The sequence below is a fragment of the Gobio gobio genome (assembly GCF_949357685.1).
Source record: "Gobio gobio genome assembly, chromosome: 3".
Taxonomy (NCBI): domain Eukaryota; kingdom Metazoa; phylum Chordata; class Actinopteri; order Cypriniformes; family Gobionidae; genus Gobio; species Gobio gobio.
The window spans coordinates 60,473,563-60,495,555 of record NC_137099.1 but is presented as its reverse complement, the minus strand read 5'-3'; the positions used below and the strand labels follow the sequence as shown (position 1 = coordinate 60,495,555).

General features: G+C 40.4%; 1 protein-coding gene across 1 annotated transcript in view; it reads right to left on the bottom strand.

Annotated features, from left to right (window-relative positions):
- The window catches only part of LOC307122957 (complement C3-like), a 70,938-nt gene that overhangs the window by 44,045 nt on the left and 4,900 nt on the right, over positions 1-21,993 (bottom strand). The window contains exons 12-22 of the mRNA XM_079811302.1: positions 21,668-21,871; positions 19,700-19,891; positions 19,473-19,625; positions 19,263-19,392; positions 18,332-18,376; positions 17,857-17,944; positions 15,515-15,603; positions 15,248-15,387; positions 14,825-15,031; positions 14,329-14,386; positions 7,813-7,896 (exon numbers count right to left, since the gene is read on the bottom strand). Coding sequence (XP_079667428.1) covers positions 7,813-7,896; positions 14,329-14,386; positions 14,825-15,031; positions 15,248-15,387; positions 15,515-15,603; positions 17,857-17,944; positions 18,332-18,376; positions 19,263-19,392; positions 19,473-19,625; positions 19,700-19,891; positions 21,668-21,871 — 1,390 coding nt within the window. The remainder of the gene's footprint in view (positions 1-7,812; positions 7,897-14,328; positions 14,387-14,824; positions 15,032-15,247; positions 15,388-15,514; positions 15,604-17,856; positions 17,945-18,331; positions 18,377-19,262; positions 19,393-19,472; positions 19,626-19,699; positions 19,892-21,667; positions 21,872-21,993) is intronic.

Below are 21,993 nucleotides of genomic sequence, written 5' to 3'. Positions count from 1 at the left end.
ATTACCAGGCAAAGTAATTACTGCGTTACTTTTTTTTTTTCTCAAATGTTCAAATATGTCAAATAACTTGGATGCCCCCAATATTAGATATGTTAAATGAATGAATTGGACACTAAATAGAACATTAATGTACACTATTGTAATGTTGCTGTGGGACAATGTGAGAGACACCTATCAAATTCAATGCATTATTGTAAATATCAGTAGGCCTACTATAGTGTAAATATTGTGTAAATATTATCAGTAGGCTTTCCTTTGGTAGTGGAGCTCACGTTATCACCTGGGTTTTTAGCCACTAATTTTGTGGCATATGATGATGTGAGGCGCTTCAGAATCACTTGCCACCGCCGTGGAGAGACTCTTTCTTCCTGGGCATAAGTTGCACGTTACTTAAATATTCTTACCTTTCACCTCAACGAGGGAAAAGTAGCGCTTATACTTCCAGTTTGCGAAAGCTACCTTTGAAGTCTCTGGACCATCGCTGAATGTGCATATGCGTGTGCGTCCAAGGTGTGTGTGTGTGTGTGTGTGTGTGTGTGTGTGTGTGTGTGTGTGTGTGTGTGTGTGTGTGTGTGTGTGTGTGTGTGTGTGAACCATAGACCGTGAAAAAAATAGGTGTTAACTCAACCTATCAACTTCAACCTTGTCTACCACCCACTGATCATCATCAGTTGTACCACCGCACCCACCCCCAACACGCCTGGCTGGTGCGCGCGCACACGCACACACACACACACACACACGTTGCAGGTCCGACTGACAGAGCCTGTTCGGATGAAAAGCGCTTCAATTAGCTCAATTATAGTAACGCGACTAAGGCCGCATTTTTTTCCCCTCAGTAACGCTAACGGCGTTCTAACGGGAGGAACAGTAATTTGTTTGATTACTCGTTACTGAAAAAAATAATTCCGTTAGTAACGCCGTTTATCTGTAACGCCGTTATTCCCATCACTGCTTATACCACATATAAGTTGTAAGAGTTCATCAGTCTCTCCCCTGATGGTCCCCATTTTTACCAGTGCCTCCACAGACTCCACAGTCTGGGCTGAGATGTTCCTGTTTAGTGCCTCGATCTGTGTCACTTGGAGCAGTTCTAATCCGTCACAGTGTGCCTGTGGTGAGCTCTGAGGGCGGGGCTCAGCTGGGAGTGTGTCCATGAGAAGTGGTTGTTGTGGCTGCGTGGTGTTATCATTGTCCTTGTGGGGTGTATCAACCGCATGTCCATTCAGATGCTGAAATGAAGTCCTGTGATCGTCCATACTCTGTACTGGTGTGTGTGTGCCATCCAGGTTGAGTGGGTTAGCACACACAGCTGAAGGATGATGAAGGGAAAAATAAATATTGTCCTTTAGCACTCTTGCACCGAGTTTGTTTGGGTGGAGGCCATTTGATGTAAACAGTTGTCTCTGACTCCAGAAGAGATTAAAATTGTCGATAAAGTTCACTCCCTTCATGTTGCAGGTATTTTGCAGCCATGTATTAATCCCAAGTAGCCGTGAGAACCTATTTGTTCTTTTTGCTGGAAGTGGTCCACTGATGAACGGCTGAACTTTCAGTTTTCTAAGTGTTTCAAAAAAGTTTATTGAAATCCCTCTTTAGAAGTTCTGACTCCTCTCTCTGAATATCATTCTTTCCCACATGAATGATGAGTCGATTTGCAGTCTTATGTTTCATCAGAATGTTCTTAAGTTCCCTGTTGACATCAGAAACTGTAGCTTGTGGAAGGCAGCATGTAGTTGTATCCCTGCTGCTAATGTTTCTGACTGTTGAGTCGCCCACTATCAGAGTCCTGGGCTCGGCTGCGCTCTGAGCTGAGGGCCGCTGTCTGCTCGACCTTGAGCGCCTGTTAGCATCAGTGTTAGCTGCGGGCTGATTCAATCTGTGTTCGGCCACATTTATCACGTTTGGGGATTCCTCACCCACATTCATTAGCACTTCAAATCTGTTTTCAAGATGTATATTTGGTGGTAGAAAACTAGTGTTTGCAATCCTTGTGTCTGGGGTAGAGCATGCTACTGCGGCAATATGTGATGCTCGTGATAATCTGATGTCTCGAGTGCCTTTTGGTCTTGCTCCCTGTTTGTGCCATCGATTAGTGTGTTGATCAGTTACTTGTTTCTCTACCTGTTGAGTAGCACTACATTTATGGGACTTACCGGCAGTGTGCAGAGGGCGATCATGATGAAGCTCTGCTGTGTGATTCGTCTGGTTGGATGGTTCCGCAAATAACTTTGTTTCAAGAACTGCAATCCTTTGTAAAAGTCTGTGGCAGTTTGTGCAGCAAGTAGATTCTAGAAGAGGCATTTCCTTATCCTTTTGAATGTAGGCAGCTTTGTTTTCCCTTCTCCGGAATGTAAGCTGAAGGCAGTGGGAGGCTGGACGGTTGAAATATTCCGCTTTTTGTTTAGTAATTCAGTCACCAGAGTTTCTAATTTTATCATTGGAGTCAAGCTTTGTCGTTTGAGCAATGTGCTGATTTGCTGAAGTTGTAAAATATAGCAGCGATAGAGCAAAGCGCGGAGCATTAAAGGGTTAGTTCACCCAAAAATTAAAATTCTGTCATTAATTACTTACCCTCATGTCGTTCGACACCCGTAAGACCTCCGTTCATCTTCGGAACAGAAATGAAGATATTTTAGTTGAAATCTGATGGCTCTGAAAGTCCTCCATTGGCACAATGCACTTTACACTCTCAAGACCCTTAAAAGGCACAAAAGACGTCATTACAAAGTCCATCTCACTACAGTGGTTCTACAATAACTTTATGAATCGGCGAGAATAGTTTTTGTGGGCAAAAAAACCCTAAATAACGACTTACATAGTGATGACGATTTCAAAACAAGGCATCATGACGCTTCGAAGCGTTATGTATCAGCAAGTCGAATCAGCGGTTTGAATCGCCAAATTTCAGCAGTATGGCGGTTTGACACGCGATCCGAATCATGATTCGACTCATTGATTCATAACGCTTCGAAGCTTCATGATGCCTTGTTTTGAAATCGTCATCACTATATAAGTCGTTATTTAGGGTTTTTTTGCGCACAAAAACTATTCTCGCTGATTCATAAAGTTATTTTAGAACCACTGTAGTGAGATGGACTTTGTAACGACGTCTTTAGTACCTTTTAAGGGTCTTGAGAGTGTAAAGTGCATTGAGCCAATGGAGGCCTTTCAGAGCCATCAGATTTCAACTAAAATATCTTCATTTCTGTTCCGAATGAACGGAGGTCTTACGGGTGTCGAACGACATGAGGGTCAGTAATTAATGACAGAATTTTCATTTTTGGGTGAACTAACCCTTTAAGCAAGAGCGTCCGAACAGTAGCGAAGCAGGAAGTGAGAGCAGTTGATTTCATCTAAAGCTGTGGCTGAAGTCAGTTGTAGTTCTTGTGTTTCTCATCACTAAAGGTCAATCATCACTTAATTAATCACTTAATTATCTCATTAACTTTAACACTTCTTAAGTGTTACTTTTAACACCCTGTAGTGTGGACACATATGTACACTGAGGAGTGTTAATTTAACACTGGGGATTTTGCTGTGTACCCTATCCTGAAGTTATTACCACACATTTTCTAATAGTTCTAACAAAAAAAGAATAAATAAGCTCACGAACACGATAGCAACGGTGTGGGATTTCTTTGTTTTATGTTAGCTTCTCCGACCCTAGACCGGGGACGTAAGAACATAGAAATGTAATAGTTATCAAACACCAGATGCTGTCACTTTAACATCGGCAGCTGCCGAACATGACGTGGATATGACTTGCTGACACGCGCATCTCATTTTCTCACATTAATTCAAGACGTTATTTAACTAATTTAAGACTCCTATTATGAGAATACTCAACAAAACTGGCATTTTGGCAAAATTCTCTGTATTGTTGTTATTGTTTGTTCAAGAGCGAAAGAGAACTCTATGTGTGCACGAGACTGGCGCAACTAGGGATCTGATAGAGACGCGGCCACACAGACAGGACACTGACATACAGCGCGTTCTCTTGTGTGTCGCGCTTAGATGGTTTAAAAGCATTTACATGAATAAGAGCGTGATCATATAATTTAACGCTAGGCAAAAATGTATATAAAAACGAACGCTGCGTTAATTGCGTAAAATATTTTGAATGCATTAAACTGAAAAAATGTATCGCCCGCATTAACGCTTTAATTTGCCCAGCACTAATTATTATACATTATATTCAACATTATACTGCATATAGTCGTTTAATGTAATAATGTCACTGAAACTCTGCGAACTTTCATTTTTTTCCCTCACGCATTAATCACGTTTTCAATGCAGGCAGGATTCTCTCCCAGTGCTCGCTATGTCCCGCCTCTCCCGCTATGAATGCACTATACATCACTAGCGTAGCTACGGGTGGGCCTTGACAGCTTGCCCATCCTGTCAGTTCAAGGGAAATACTTTTTTCTTTTTCATAATAGTATTTTATATCGTTTAACACTTCTCCAATACTTATTTGAAATGTGATTTATTTTGTCATGCATTAAAACTCTAATCTAATATTATAATTATAATAAAATATGCTAATTTGTCTCTTCAGTTACACCAGTAGTAATGTTATGTTCTTCTTCACGGCAATATCCGGATTCGATTCCAACTAGCAGCGCCTTTTTGTCATTCAAAAAATGGCTAAACTGCCATTCATGACATATTTAAGAAAGAAACACGTCTTGACAAAGATGACAGGACACACTTTTGTCGTTTGAAAGTGAACAGAATATGATGATATTATCAACATCTTCAATTCAAAACCCAGTCAACTCCGACTTGTTCAGAACAGACATCTGCCACACAAGGTAAGCTATGTTTTTAGTCTGGCCCGCCATGGCATGGCAATGCAATATTTGCATGTAATATTTGTGAGCAAGTGGTTTTCTGAAATGTACATAAGCCACATGTACTGTGTTAGCAATGGCAGGTTGTCGATACAAGTCTACATTGTGATTTCTCTTCGTGATATAGATTCGGATCTCTCTCCTGCTTTGATCTTTCTACTGCTTTGTTTTTGTTTTCAATTTTTTCACATTGCAGCCGCTCACACTTGATCGCACAGAGTTTAGTGCTTACAGTTTTTAGTTTCGACACTAGTAGCACCTAGCGGAATTAAAAAAAAAAATAAAGCAACCTTGCAAACGGTCCTTCCGCGCGTCACGGTCAAACATCACAAACACAGCTCGTACGGGGGCTTGAGAAGGCATCAAGATGTAGAAGTAAACTATATTAAAAGACAATAGACATAGAATAGATTTTCCTTCCAAACTAAGGGGTAATGCGAATTATTCCGGACCACCCACACTATTAGAGGCCCACCCATCATCCACTTTCTGCCTACGCTACTGCTACACATATAGAATAAACCGTCTAAAATGCTTTGAATAATCATGCTACTAGAACTAAATGTGATCTGGTGATTTAAATTATGTTTGCCCTTTGACTTTGAGGAGTGTCGTTCCAGCAGCGCGTGCACTTCAGATGATCAATGCAATCAATCAGTTCTAAATCACAAGAAAGTGCGTCAAAATGAGCACTCTCAAACTGTAAATGTTTAGCTCATCCAAGAATTTTAATTCTCCATTTACTCACTCTCATGTTGTTTTTGCGCATCACACAATCATTAATGTCCGTGTTTACTACAGTATGCGTGTTGTGTTAAATATATTCATCATATAAAGCCATTGTGTCTCTTCAGAAGACTTGAAGACTTCAGAAGATTTGGATTAGACCACTCGATTAATTCTTTTACGATGCCTTTATGACATTTTTTGGATCTTTTAAGTTTGAGAGGAATGGACTTTAAATGGAGGGACAGAAATCCCACAGGTTTCATAAAGAATGTTTTCATTTGTGTTTGGAAGCTAAATGAAAAACGACATGATGGTGAGTATGATGACTGAATTTACATGTGGTGCATTTGTAAATTTGTGTTTTGGTGAATTATACCTTATAAATAGGCCGACTACAGCAAGTTGAGCCTTGGATAAAAACAACTCTATATCACGGATCATATCGTTTCCATCAACGATACATATCGTCACATTTTTATATCGTGATATATCGTTTAACGATATATCGTTACACCCCTAAAGTTAGTATTACAGCTTTATTATTATAAAAAAAACAGAGTGTAATTTATGTTTGTATTTAAATCAGTTAATGTTAACCTTCTTCAATCTTAATCGAAAAGCTTGTAAATGTAAATAAATGAATGGAATGGAATTGTGAAATTTGTTTTTAATACCCAGCCCTACTAGGTATTACAGATTACTAGATTTTTGCAATTAAGTTAAGACATTAACCCTCTCGAGTCGTGATCGGCTCTCTTTTTTTCTTATCAGTACCAAAGAGACTCAAATAACTCTGTCGTTTTTTATCATTCAGGCAAGTGTTATACATCATTATAATCTGTTAAGTTTCTTTTTTCTTTTTTTACAGTCACAATAATAACAAAATGTTTTGCTTTTTTGCAAAATAAAGAAAACAAACATGATGCACGATCTGCAGCCTCTCTCTCAAAGACGTTCATTCAGATAGTCTTCAGAAAAGAAACTTTAGCTTAGTGAATACTTGTCTCACAAACATGAGACATATGTCTAAAGAATATGTCAGGTTTTAAACAATGTAAACCAAAACAAAAACAAATATGCTGTGTTTATGTAATCTGGTTGAAAAGTGATAGATGTCAGTCTTTCACATGCCACTTTATCATCCACTAGCGCGATCACGCCCACGGAGCACACGCGCTCTTTCAGATTCAAATACTGACGATCCAGAGTCGGCGCCCACACATCAACGCATACAAACACATCTAGTGAAGCGCTGTAACGTTACTTCAGTTACATCGTTTTGAGACGCGTTGAGCTATAATTCTCCTCATGAAAAGCTGTTCATTTCTTAAAGCAATGGTTTCAGGGCTGATTGTAAGGTAGGCTTTATTCTGTTAGCATCTGTGAATATTAAACGCACAAAGTCTCATTTCTAGTATAAATATTTAAACATTCTTAAAACAAGATGCATTTACTAGATAAGTATAATTATATAATAATATAATGTCCTTAGTCCTGTTGCTCTCAGTCACATACCTGCAGCTCATTCCTTATGCAGCTTATTATGCAGGTCATTATGTGGGCTATTATGTTCTTTGGTCCTCTCAGGTGATACTTATCATTATTCATTAGATATCACACCTCCTCGCATACTGGCTTTGTGAAGAAAAACTGTCTTACAAATTTTAAATCAGTGTATTGTTTTATGTGAATGAGTAGGCTCAATGATTCTCACATCAGTTTGAAGCAAAAATTCTTGGCAACAACACCCGTTATTCAAAAGTCTTGTGGACACATATATTGTGTGTTTTGAGGCCTTAATTTTAATTAAAAAAAATGCATAAACAATTTTCTCCCAAAAATACAAGCATGTACATACATGTTGCTCAGATATTATGGTAGCCCAGTTTGTGCTGAAGTGTAATTACACTTTTGCCATTAATGTGTTTATATGCAACTGAAAAAAAAAAAAAAAAAAAGTAAGAGCATGTCAAAACTTGGCCCCAAAACAGCTCAGACTCCTAGGGGTTAAGTAAAGTTAACTAAAAAGTGTTAGCTTGAACAAATGTTGGATTTTACAGTGTACAGCAAATACTGCGGTACAATCTTCATTGAAGTACTATAAAAACTTCTGGAGGAAAAGGAATAGATGATTGTAGATATAGTTTCATCTCTCTTTAAATAAAAACATGCATACAACTTTTAAGAAATAATCATAACACATTTATGAAAACATATTTTCCCTTACCAGTAATTCTGATGTAGGTGTGACCAGGAGTGTCTGGAATCCGATCAGATGGTATTTCAGCTCTAACAACTACAGGTTTCTCCCCTGATCCATTTGAGATGAGAAACAGAAAAACAGGAATCATGAGTCATGTGCTGATCAGATTTTGTATGGTTTTGGTGAGTAAGAGTAGGAGTTCATTCTGATCTCTTGATTGGCTGGAACTATAATGACATTCATAGAAGTTTTTTTCATAATTGGAATAATTGAATTTATGTCAAAAACAGGATCTAGAATTACAATTCAAATTTGAATTAAAGGAAGCAGAATTTAAATTGAAGGTGCCATGAACTGGCTTTTTAAATTTTTTTATACTGTTGTCTGAGGTCAACTTATGAAGTTTGTGTGGTTTTTACATCCAAAAACATCATAATGTATAAGTAATATGCTATTTTCTGCCCTGGTTTTGAGGCTCTCTCAAGACACGCTCGGTTTTACTGCACTGAAGACTTGGAAGTAAACGCCCACTGCTATGATTGGATAAGATTTGCATATTTAATGAGCTTCAGCTCCCCTCAGTACAGTTCAGTACATAGTTTTGAAAGCGTGTGGGGAAGCGCTCACAGGGCTTGCAAAATGCCTTTATCAAACAAACAGAATGATTCATCTCTCATCCACCCGCGATTGATTGGAATGTAATTTTTTATTACTTGGCCGGCCTGATCTGTGAATAACCGGACCCATACACACTCTTGCGCTCGCTTCATTATTTCACTATTTAAGATAGCCCGTCGGCAGGCCGGTGGTGATACGTTTTGGTAGCCCGTCTGAAAAACACATAGGCCCGGGACGTTGGGCTTTGCGAGCCCTGGCTCATAACGTTACAAGTCCAAGTCTGATCACGAATGAACCAATAACAGCTTCTCCAGCCTGTGACCGCGTGCTAAGGTATGTAATCAATAGATATCAAACGATCCGTAACAATGCAATACTATCACATATAAAAAAACATGTTTTACTCACATAAGTGTGTTGCACCGTTCCTGTCTGATCCAATTTAGAAGGCACAGCATTGTGTTTTAATCTCAATATGTCTGCAAATCCAGTCTCGACCTCTATTGTGTTTACAATCGATTCTGCGGTGAAAGGAAGCGAACAAACGCATGTGAGCTGGAACCGCATGTTTATTGGGCCTGGGCCTGGTGTCAATAAAAGCTTTTCTTTGACTAACAAGGAAGTTTTCAGCTCTGAAACTTACAGGATATTCTTATATCACAATGAACTTTTATTTATCAAAAGCTCAAGGGAAAGTTAATTTCTCAATTCATCACCCCTTTAAATAAAAATTCATACATATTTTAAGTGAAGTGTTTAACAATGAAGCTTTACAGTATTTGTGAGATATGATTAGCAATAAATGTTAAAGGTCCTGTTCTTCGTGATCCCATTTTTCAAACTTTTAGTTAGTGTGTAATGTTGCTGTTAGAGCATAAATAATACCTGTAAAATTATAAAGCTCAAAGTTCAATGCCAAGCGAGATATTTTATTTAACAGAAGTTCCCTTTCAAAGCCTACAGCGAACGGCCGGTTTGGACTACATCCCTGTACTTCCTGCTTTACTGACGTCAGTAGAACAGTTTGTTGACTAACCTCCGCCCACAAGAATATGCAAAAAAGGGAGCGTGGTCTTGTTGCTCCCGCGTGGAGAAGAGGAAGTGTTGCGTTTGTATAGTGTGTTTGTCGCCATGTCGTCGAGACGCTGTTATTTTTATCCTGGAGTCAAATCACCTTTGTTTGGCTGTCCCAGGGACGCTGTACTTAGAGATCATTGAGCGCATGCATCCCCGTTATGGTGAGAGGCGTGACCTTTCCGGGCAACGTGTGCTCTGCGTGCACTAAACTGCTGTCCAATCACAACACGGGAACCGCTGGCACAATCAGAACTCGTTATGTATTTCTGAAGGAGGGATTTCATAGAACAGGGAAATCTTTCAAGCCGTTTTGAGGACAGTGAAAACTTTTTTTACACGCGAAACATGAACACGTTATATTGCACACTGTAAACACAATCAAAGCTTCAAAAAAACACGAAAAACGGGACCTTTAAAAGTGTCATGATCCTGGGCTCACTCTCTTTCTCCCTCTGCTGGTCTTTCTCAGACTCACACCTTCCCTCCGGCCTTCGTTACCTGCTGCTATCACGCTCACTCATTCCTCATTCCACACCTGTTCCCCTTTTCCCCGGTGATTGGCTTTTCTACTTCTAGTCCTTGCCGGTCCTTTGTTCTCTGCCAGATTATTAACTCTGTTTACAGATGTGTCAGTTCCGCTATCACCTTCCCGTGTCTTGTCCTGTCTGGTTCACACGACCTTCGAATCGATTTGACCGGCTCAAGTGCTTATGCTCAGTCTGTGCTCTGCCCAGCTCGCCTGCCGCTAGATGCTGTGATCGGAACTCTAAGTACTACTGTCTACGGCCGTCTGCCTGACACCTCTGTTCTCATCTACGGACCGGTCTATCTACCTGGGTCTACAGCCTCTTAAGTTATCGTTTTTTGAAAAGACTTTCTGTTTGTCGGCTCCAGCGGCCGTATTGCTTATTTTCTATTAAAAGACTGTATTACCTGCCTTCGCCTTTTGGGTCCTCTCTCTCATCCCTTGACAAAAATCTCTAGTCACAGAACAAATAATTAAGTTTGATGTAATTGTAATTTTGTGGAACATGATGGAACATTTGAGGAGCTATTGAGAAACTAATTAAACAACATTGAGGGGGTAAATTATTTCAAGAATCATTATATTTTAGAACAAAATCTATGGAGGGTTGAGGAGTGACTAGTTACGAGTAATGAAATCATGTTATCAAATTACAAAATTAATGTAATTGTATTTAGTTGTATTACTGAGGTAAAATGTGTAATTCTGTCACCGGTGCAGGCCGGGGCGGACTCGAATGCCCAGCCGCCCCTGACTCCAGACACCACCGTGAGGAGCCGACACCACAGGCACGCAACAAACGGACAAAGGAGGAGGCAAGTAATTGAGTTCAAAAATAATAGTCTTTATTGAATGACAATCAACTTAAAGAAAGAATGAGCAACTCCTGTCTTCTCAGGCTATTGGACCAGAGTAGCCGCTGGAACGATGTTCCACTGTCTTCGGGGGACAATAGAGCGATGGTGGCTAGGAAGGCTTACTCCACGGCGTTGCTGCTCATCTGCAGGACTCAAACAGTAAGTAACAGGTAATGTTCACTTTCTCAATAGCAGATTCTCTTATCAGGACGTGAGAGGGGAATTGTGACTTTAAAACTCACTTCACAGCGTGTTGCACATCTGCAGGACTCAGACGGTAGGTAACAGGTAAGGTTTCTTCTCTTAACAGCAGCTTCTCTTGTCAGGACGTGAGAGGGGAATTGTGACTTTAAAACTCACTTCACAGCGTTGCTGCACATCTGCAGGACTCAGACGGTAGGTAACAGGTAAGGTTTCTTCTCCTAACAGCAGACTCTCTTATCAGGACGTGAGAGGGGAATGGTGACTTTAAAACTCACTTCACAGCGTTGCTGCACATCTGCAGGACTCAGACGGTAGGGAACAGGTAAGGCTTCTCCTCTTAACAGCAGATTCTCTTATCAGGACGTGAGAGGGGAATGGTGACTTTAAATCTCACTTCACAGCGTTGCTGTACATCTGCAGGACTCAGACGGTAGGTACCAGGTAAGGTCTCTTCTCTTAACAGCAGATTCTCTTATCAGGACGTGAGAGGGGAATGGTGACTTTAAAACTCACTTCACAGCGTTGCTGCACATCTGCAGGACTCAGACGGTAGGGAACAGGTAAGGTCTCTTCTCTTAACAGCAGATTCTCTTATCAGGACGTGAGAGGGGAATGGTGACTTTAAATCTCACTTCACAGCGTTGCTGTACATCTGCAGGACTCAGACGGTAGGTACCAGGTAAGGTCTCTTCTCTTAACAGCAGATTCTCTTATCAGGACGTGAGAGGGGAATGGTGACTTTAAAACTCACTTCACAGCGTTGCTGTACATCTGCAGGACTCAGACGGTAGGTACCAGGTAAGGTCTCTTCTCTTAACAGCAGATTCTCTTATCAGGACGTGAGAGGGGAATGGTGACTTTAAAACTCACTTCACAGCGTTGCTGTACATCTGCAGGACTCAGACGGTAGGTAACAGGTAAGGTTTCTTCTCCTAACAGCAGACTCTCTTATCAGGACGCGAGAGGGGAATTGTGACTTTAAAACTCACTTCACAGCGTTGCTGCACATCTGCAGGACTCAGACGGTAGGTAACAGGTAAGGTTTCTTCTCCTAACAGCAGACTCTCTTATCAGGACGTGAGAGGGGAATTGTGACTTTAAAACTCACTTCACAGCGTTGCTGCACATCTGCAGGACTCAAACAGTAAGGAACAGGTAAGGTTTCTCCTCTTAACAGCAGATTCTCTTATCAGGACGTGAGAGGGGAATGGTGACTTTAAAACTCACTTCACAGCGTTGCTGCACATCTGCAGGACTCAGACGGTAGGGAACAGGTAAGGCTTCTCCTCTTAACAGCAGATTCTCTTATCAGGACGTGAAAGGGGAATGGTGACTTTAAATCTCACTTCACAGCGTTGCTGTACATCTGCAGGACTCAGACGGTAGGTACCAGGTAAGGTCTCTTCTCTTAACAGCAGATTCTCTTATCAGGACGTGAGAGGGGAATGGTGACTTTAAAACTCACTTCACAGCGTTGCTGTACATCTGCAGGACTCAGACGGTAGGTACCAGGTAAGGTCTCTTCTCTTAACAGCAGATTCTCTTATCAGGACGTGAGAGGGGAATGGTGACTTTAAAACTCACTTCACAGCGTTGCTGTACATCTGCAGGACTCAGACGGTAGGTACCAGGTAAGGTCTCTTCTCTTAACAGCAGATTCTCTTATCAGGACGTGAGAGGGGAATGGTGACTTTAAATCTCACTTCACAGCGTTGCTGTACATCTGCAGGACTCAAACAGTAAGGAACAGGTAATGTCTCTTCTCTCAACAGCAGATTCTCTCATCAGAACATGAACGGGAATTTGTGACTTTAAAACTCACTTCACAGCGTTGCTGCGCATCTGCAGGACTCAGACGGTAGGTACCAGGTAAGGTTTCTTCTCTTAACAGCAGATTCTCTTATCAGACATTAGCGAGAGACTCAATAAGCAGCTTTACCAGCGATGTTGTACATCTTCAGAGCTCCATCAATACGTATAACAGTTCAGATTTTTCCACAGCCATACGGTTCTTCACGAGGCTTGTAATTTCAGAGAGAGAGAGGGTTAACCGGAGCCTTCAATGAGGGATTACTTCACGACAATACTCAGTGGAAGAGAGGATAATACAAAGCGTTACTTCACCAGTTCAGTTGTCTCGTTCTGGAATTTAGATGGACACAAGTAGATCATCTCACAAGAATGGAAGCAGGCGTTGGGAGACTCTTCTCAGCATAGCACACAGCACTCGTGTTCACTACAAATCCACAGCATTAATTCAGCGTGCATCAGGTAAGGCAAACAACTGCAAATCACTCACACAGTAGGGCTGATCAGAAGCCTCGCTTCATCCATGCATTTGAATGGGGATATTCAACTCTCAATTCTTCTCCAGCGTCTCTGAAACAGATGTCCTCCTCAATAGTAAATTTCACATTCACAGTCTTTTCTTCCAGCTTTACATTTGATTCAACGATGTAATTAATTCACTTATCTTTCTCTCTTCCTCTTCCGGCACAGATCCAAGCAGCCGTTCAATCCAGTAATATTCTCCAAGCAGCTCTAAATGACAGCGTCCAACGTGAGCGCTCACCCAGGAGATCTTCTACCCCAAGACACAACGACAGAGACCCAGCCAAACAGCTGATTAACTGGACACCGGTTGACTTTCACCAGCTCGACCTCAACCCTGCCTTGACCCGACCTGAACTGAACTGAACTTCACCTTTCTTCTCTTCTGAATGGCTCTTTTATCCTCCTCTTGTGAAACGGAAAGCCGGTGCAAACACCGCTCCCCTCTCCCTCACACCTGCCGTGCATCAGCAGTAATTAGGTAGGGCAAAGTCTCTGCTGCACCCGGAACCGGAGTGAGGTGTTACACCAAAATAATTCCCCTCGGGGAACATGGAAAGAAAAAGAAAGGTTCCGCTTTTCCCAGCGTTTTGTCACCCGTGACAATTCAATTAGTTGATAATCAAATTAAAAGGAAATTGCTTTGCATTGATAAAGTACATTTATAGCACATTTATAATGGGTAACTGTAAGCAATTACATTTCCAAAGTAACCTTCCTAACACTGAATGTGTGTAAGATTCAACACATTCTTTCTGTTGTGTGACTTTGTGGAAGTTCTTTGAATTGACATGAATTTAATTCCACTTCCTGTAATTCCAATTTAAATTCAACTTCCTGTGGGGCGGAGTCAATTCATGAATTGAATGGAGGCCAATTCTGAAATTCTGAATTTTTCAGAAGCCTGGTTGAAAAAAAAAATCTCACCATTCTTAGCAGGATTGAGCTCCACATTTCGATATGATTTAATCAGCACACCCTCAGACTGAGAGAGAGAGAGAGAGAGAGAGAGAGAGAGAGAGAGAGAGAGAGAGAGAGAGAGAGAGAGAGAGAGAGAGAGAGAGAGAGAGAGAGAGAGAGAGAGAGAGAGAGAGAGAGAGAGAGAGAGAGAGAGAGAGAGAGAGAGAGAGAGAGAGAGAGAGAGAGAGAGAGAGAGAGAGAGAGAGAGAGAGAGAGAGAGAGAGAGAGAGAGAGAGAGAGAGAGAGAGAGAGAGAGAGAGAGAGAGAGAGAGAGAGAGAGAGAGAGAGAGAGAGAGAGAGAGAGAGAGAGAGAGAGAGAGAGAGAGAGAGAGAGAGAGAGAGAGAGAGAGAGAGAGAGAGAGAGAGAGAGAGAGAGAGAGAGAGAGAGAGAGAGAGATTATCTATTTAAAATATGACAAACATCTATTGATTAGTACATTAACAAATGGCCCATCAGACGTACCACCACCTTCAGGGTCTTTCTCACTCCATCCTCATAGTCAAATATTGAAGCTTTGACCTCAATGTCATGATCTCCCAGAGTCATGGGAATAATCACGTATGAAACCGCTGTGCTGGAGTCTTTGTCAACGTTTACTGTTGTTCTGTATTTGCCTTTCTTACTGGCAAAGCTGCAAACATCTGCTGTCTCCTTAAACTCCACACGCACCTGAGAAAACAGAGAGCGAGACACAAATCACTTCAATATCTAGAGGAAACTTCCACCAAAGTAAATGCATTTCAATACAATATGAAATGTGTGATGATGGAGGATATTTCTGATATTTCTATGATCTGACTCCAGCAGAAATGGTTATTATGATGCACATGGTTTTATTGTATACCATAAATCTAAATGTATTTTTTAATATCAGATCAGATCTACCTTCTGCTTCTTTCTGGTGTAGTTGTTTATGATGGCCTTGATTTCCAGTTGTTCTCCGCGCACAGCTGAATAAGGGATCTTGAGGTCAATGAAAAGGGGTTTAAAAATGACAATCTCCTCAGGTTCTGCCACACAGATGCCTTTGAGGAGGAACACAGACACACAGAAGGGTTTAAAGCAGCAGATCCTGAATGATGATGATGATGATGATGATAATGATGATGATGTTTTCAGATCATGTATCCTGTGTTTACAGCTTCATCTTACCAAGAGTTGGTGACAGACTGACAGCCAAGATCTGCCAGGTAGTAATAGAGTCTTTCAGGAAGATCTCTTTATCTGTGGATGGTGCTGGACTGGGATATGAGGAAAATACAAGAAAAATGAGAACTGTTGAAGTACTCTTCTCTTCTAATGATTGTTTACCATCAGACACACACACACGCACACGCACACACACACACACACACACACACACACACACACACACACACACGTCTGGTGCGCTATCCTTCTGGGGACTCACCATAGGCGTAATGGTTTTTATACCGTACAAACCGTATTTTTTATCCCCTCACACTGCCCCTGCCCCTAAACCTACCCACTGAGCAAAGTTATGTCCAAAAGACGTCTTTTCAATGTCTTTGCCCCTAGAGGCGTACGTTGAAAAGACGTCCACTGAGGAGCCAAAATGAAAGTTTTTATGACGTCTGTTTTTGACGTGTTCTGCACACACAATATAGACGTTCATGGAACCTCAAGGTTAAAAACTAGTTCAAATTGTGGACATATTTTCCATTTGTAATTGCAAAGCAACTCACAGACAGTGTGTGTTTGTCCAGAAATCATGAAAATAAAAGAAACTTAGCTCACACCTTTAGACACTTTAGACAACTTAGCATCTGTAATTCACACATCTTTGGATCGTGAGAGAATCGTGGGATTCAATCCAGGATCTTCTTGCTGTGAGGAGACAGTGTTTCCCACTGAGACACTGGTGCTGCCCTTAATCACAGACATAAGACACACTTTGACTATTTCTGTCAGACGTCTACAGAAGCTCTTACTGAGAATTAACAGAGCTTTAGATGTTGATGTTTATGGTTAATTTGAAGTCACCAGTGTGGTGGGAAGTGTTTGCTTTAGTTGGGCTCTTGGTCCCTGTAATTGAGTTAGCTTTACTTTGGCTGCTGTAACTGTGTGTGTGAAACACAATAGTTATGTCTGAGAAAGCAAAGAAAAAGCGACTTTAGGTGTTGTCAGCTCCTTGTTGATGACTAAATCATCAGAAAGCGAGCATCTGATGTTGTATTTTAAGTTTTGTGTTCTTTTTTGGCAAATAGTAATTTATTATATTCACTATAAGCTTGTGATTCTATTGTATTAACGCCAATAGCAATAAAATGATCCTTTGTCCTGAATGATAAATTAAAGTAAATTAAATAAAAGTTGGATTGCATTATGTGCACATTGTTTTGAGCAAATATTTCACATAGTCACACTCAGACATCAAGATTTTGCATATGATTCACAACAACGGTGACAATCAAAACAAAAAAAGCTTCATGCTGCAATGCATGATGGGTAGCTTCATAGTACAAAACTCATGCTTGATTGTCACCGTTGTTGTGAATCATATGCAAAATCTTGAGGTCTGTGTGTGACTAAGTGAAATATTTGCTCAAAAAAATTTGTGCACATGGTGTTTTATTATCCTTCATGATAAATTATCATTTTGAAGCTATTGGTGCCAATACAGTGGGTATAATAAATGAATATTTGCTAAACAAGCACACAAAACGTACTAAAAAAAACTCAGATGCTCACTTTCCAAAAGTTTAGTCATCAACAACGAGCCAACAACACCTGACGTCACTTTATCTTTGCTTTCTCAGCCACAACTGTTGTATTTCACACACACAGTTATAACATCCAAAGAAAAGCTAACTCAAGTACAGGGACCAAGAGCCCAACTAAAGCAAACACTTCCCACCACAATGGTGACTTCAAATTAACCATAAATGTTGACCAAAAAAAGTTGTCTAAAGTGTCTAAAGGTGTGAGCTAAGTTTCTTTTATTTTCATGATTTCTGGACAAACACACACTGTCTGTGAGTTGCTTTGCAATTACAAATGGAAAATATGTCCACAATTTGAACTAGTTTTTAACCTTGAGGTTCCATGAACGTCTATATCGGACGTGCAGAACACGTCAAAAACAGACGTCATAAAAACTTTCATTCTGGCTCCTCAGTGGACGTCTTTTCAACGTACGCCTCTAGGGGCAAAGACATTGAAAAGACGTCTTTTGGACATAACTTTGCTCAGTGGGTACCCATCACAGGAGACATTCTGCTTTTTTACATTTTCATAAAAACTAATTTTGAATGATTTATAAGCTTTTGTGCCACGAGTCCCCATGAGTCTGTCTACAGTCAGGTTGAAGTCCCCACCAGGCTAGAAAAATATGTACACACACACACACACACACACACACACACATTGTGTCAGCTCACGATGAATGAGATGAAGTCAGTTATCTGCTATGAGTCACTACGGGTGTGAATGAAGCTCAATTCACAGCTCTTGTCTAAACGTCTCCTACTCACCAATCCTCACACAGATCAATCTCCTCCCAAAGCCAACTCTCAGGGAACTGCGTACGTGACACGATCTCATCATCATCATCATCATCACCTGTTGTAACAGATAACAATGTGACAAACTAGACCTAATTGAGCAAAAGGTAAAATCATCAAGTCAAGTCAAAATCTATTAGGGCTCCAAGGCCTGATGGTGCTGGTGCTATTGTATTTGCCCAGTTTTACCAATTACTCATTTTCTGAAAGTTTCATGGGGAACGCAAAAACATTGACTTATTATTTGTTATTATATTATTATATGTCCCTTTAGGGACTCCCTAGAAATCATAGCTGGATCATTACTAGTATATTCTGATAATCCTAAAGATTATGTTCGCTTTATTCCAATACAGGGTCCATTCAAACCACAATGATAGACAAACAACAGCAGATGAACTCTAAAAACATGTTTAATCTTTAAAAGGGATGAATAGTTTCTCACCCAGTGATCTCCGGCTTCTTGCTGAAGGGACTGGACACTCCGGCGCTAGAGGAAATTTCATTTGAATGACATTAACCCTTAAACAGGCAGGACTGGAAAATGATCAGCAAAAAATAATTACATGTCACTACTTATTTCATCTGGACTTAAGTAAAACATATCCAAAGGATTTTCTTTTAAATATTTAATGTAGTTTTGATTTTATGAGTTGTAACTCCCAGTACACGTTGACTGTTTAGGGTACAAAAAAGGATCATCCACAGTTTTTAACAATGAATAGTGTTTTAAGGTAAACTGGGCTCCCTGTACTGGTAATTGGATTATTGCGAATTCCGGGGTGACAAGTGAGGGGTAGGTTATGGGTGGTGGGAGGGCCAGTTGAAATCTCGTTCCAGGACCGGGGCCCTTAGGGAAGACCCTTATAGGCCATCCAGGCATCTGGGCCCACTGTACACAGTCCCCCTTCTCAATCTATGCATTTTGAGTAAACATTTTTTTACTACTTGCAGAGAATGTTTTTATTTTATTTTTATTTTCTTGCAACTCTGCACGAAGGTAGCCCTCCAGGAGCAGAATTGGACACCCATGTTCTACCATAAAATGAGCTATGTGAAACTCCGCAAGAAAATATCCAAAGCTATCAAAGCTGTAGTCAACAAAAAGTAATAATATCAGTTGTTTGATCACAGAAAACTTGAAACAAATCATGTGACCAGCATACTCAAGACAGACCAGGCTATGATAACTGATAAAAGGATTGGATGAAAACATCTTTCTTATGCCCTAAACAAGACACTAAAGAGTATGTAACTCGTGGGTTACGTTGCCTGTTTTAGGGTTAGCATATGGCACTGTAATTGTGTGAGGGAATTCACATCAATTGAACTGTCGGTAGGAAAATCTGTAGGAAATAACAAATAAACATATGTACTTGTTCTGGTGTTGGTTCCTCCTGCAGTGCTGGACTCAAACATCAGTCCTGCATCACTGAAAACCCCCATACTGTCACTTCCACTTCCTGCCGTACAGCCGGTGTCATGTTTCTCTACGACATCCCAGATCTAGAGGTGCAAAGAAGACACCAGTTACATGTTTCATGTCAGAGCTGATTGTGCCATGACGTCTGAAGAAGGTCCTTCACCTTCGTCTGAGTGAGTCTGTTCTTGTTAAGGACTTGCACAGCCTTGTCAACCACCACCAGCCCAACTCTAGCTCCAGGATCTCCAGTGATCTGCAGAGTGACTCCATCTTCTGGTTCATAGGTATTCTTCTTGTCCTTCACCTGAAGCTTGAGCTGTTAAAAGGAGAGACACTGATTCAGACCTAGTTGATTAGCACATCAGCCATTTCTTGTGATGGTTGACCCACCGTTCCCATGCACGTGTCCTTCACGTCGACCCAGACTGAATCAGACACCACCTCAGACGAGCCCACATGATAATAAGCCACGAAGCGGAAGGACGGCACCATGTCTTCGGTTACAGGTAGAGACAGAGTCACTAGAGATTGTCCTCTCCTCTTAAACCGGTCTGCTTGAACTATCTGACCTTTACTCAAGATCTGAAAATGAGACAAACAAGTGAACATTATTTATGACATTCATACTGTTTCAAACACAAGCTGTGATACACAGTAAAATCCCCAGAGTTAAATTAACACTGCTCAGAGAACATTTGGTCCCACTCTACAGAGTGTTAAAGTAACACTGAATCAGTGTTAAAGTTAATGAGATAATTGAGAGATTAATTAAGTGATGATTGGCCATTAGTGATGAAAACCTGATGATAATGAGTAGAATCACTGAAGGAAAGAGAAAAAGAAAAACACAAGAACTACGACTGACTATAAAAAAGACATTAAATCTCTGAAGATCTCAGCAGAGGATGATTAAACAACTCCACAAACAGCATTACCAGCTTCACACATTACTAACCAGACTGACTTTATTTCTGTCAGACGTCTCTTATTGAGAATTAACAAATGTTTTGTTTGATTTTGTTGTGAAAATTGTTAGTTTTTAATGTGACCATCATGGTGATCAGTGTTTTCTTTAGTTGGGCAGTTTGATGACTTTTTAACATTAGTGTTTCTCTGGCTGCTGTAACTGAGTTTGCTATAGCAAGCAAAGCAAGAGTAAACACAATCAGATGCTGTCGGCTGCTCGATGATGAGAATATGATCATTGTATAATGATTTAATTCATTGATTTTATGACTGAGTATGAGCAATATACTATTCACTTTTTTTATTGTGATTTTAGAAAAGATCCAACACTGTTTTAATCAGAAAAGCTGAATAAGTTTTGCAACCGATTGTACACTAATCGTGTCTAACTCCTGCGAGATGAACTCACACACAGACATCAAGAATCTGCCTATGAATCTCAACAATGGTGACATGCTTCATGCCACAATGCATTCTGGGAGCCATAGATGAGTTTTGCGTGATGCACCCAGAATGCATTGTGGCATGAAGCATGTCACCATTGTTGAGATTCATAGGCAGATTCTTGATCTCTGTGTGTGAGTAAAACTCGCAGGAGTTAGAAGTGCTTATTGTGTGATGTGTTATTAAACCGCAGTACAAATCTTACGTAAACATTTTTTGATAATTGTTTAGTTTCTCTGATGATAACATTGCTGGATCTTCTGCCCTAGAATCACAATGCTCCTATAATCAATGACTTTCAGGGGATCAGAAAATAAGGCACTATATGATGATAACCACTGTATCATAAACAACAAGCTTCAAGATTTTCTTGCCATTTTCACCGCAACGAACAGTTACAGCAGCCAGAGAAAAACTTATGTTAGCAAGTCAAGGGTCAAGAGCCCAATTAAAGCAAACACTAATCACAATAATGGTAACTTCAAACAACTTTAATTTTCAATAAAACATCAACATCTAAACCTCAATAAGAGCTTCTGTAGTCATCTGATAGAAATAAAGTCTGTCTGGTTAGTAATGTGTGCAGCTGGTAATGCTGTTTGTGGAGTTGTTTAATCCTCCTCTGCTGAGATCTTCAGAGATTGAATGTCTTTTTAATAGTCAGTCGTAGTTCTTGTGTTTTTCTTTTTCTCTTTCCTTCAGTGATTCTACTCATTATCATCAGGTGTTCACCACTAATGGTCAATTATCACTTAATTAATCTCTTAATTATCTCATTAACTTTAACACTGATTCAGTGTTACTTTAACACTCTGTAGAGTGGGACCAAATGTTCTCTGAGCAGTGTTAATTTAACTCTGGGGATTTTACTGTGTAGTAATCAAATATTGACATAATAAATTCATACATTTGTGCTGCAGCTGAATAATAAATAGCCATAATCTTCACCATGTATGTGTAATCTTGATCTTTGTCTCCTGGACTTTGTCCAGTGATCAGATTGACTGTCACTGAATCACCGATCTGAAGCTCTGCAGCATCAATGCCGATGTGAAGGTAGTTCTTGGAGCCGCCTTTGGGAACATAAGCCTGAGCCGTCATCGTCTTCACTGCCTGCTGTTCATCTCTTAATTTTGGATCGTTAGTCTTTGCCTGAAAAGAACAAATACACTGTTTTCTAATGTGTTGTGTACAATATGAACCATTTCTTGTTCAACATATGCTAATTTTTCCAGTAGTTCTCCAGTGAAACATGAACATTAGTTGAGTTAGCA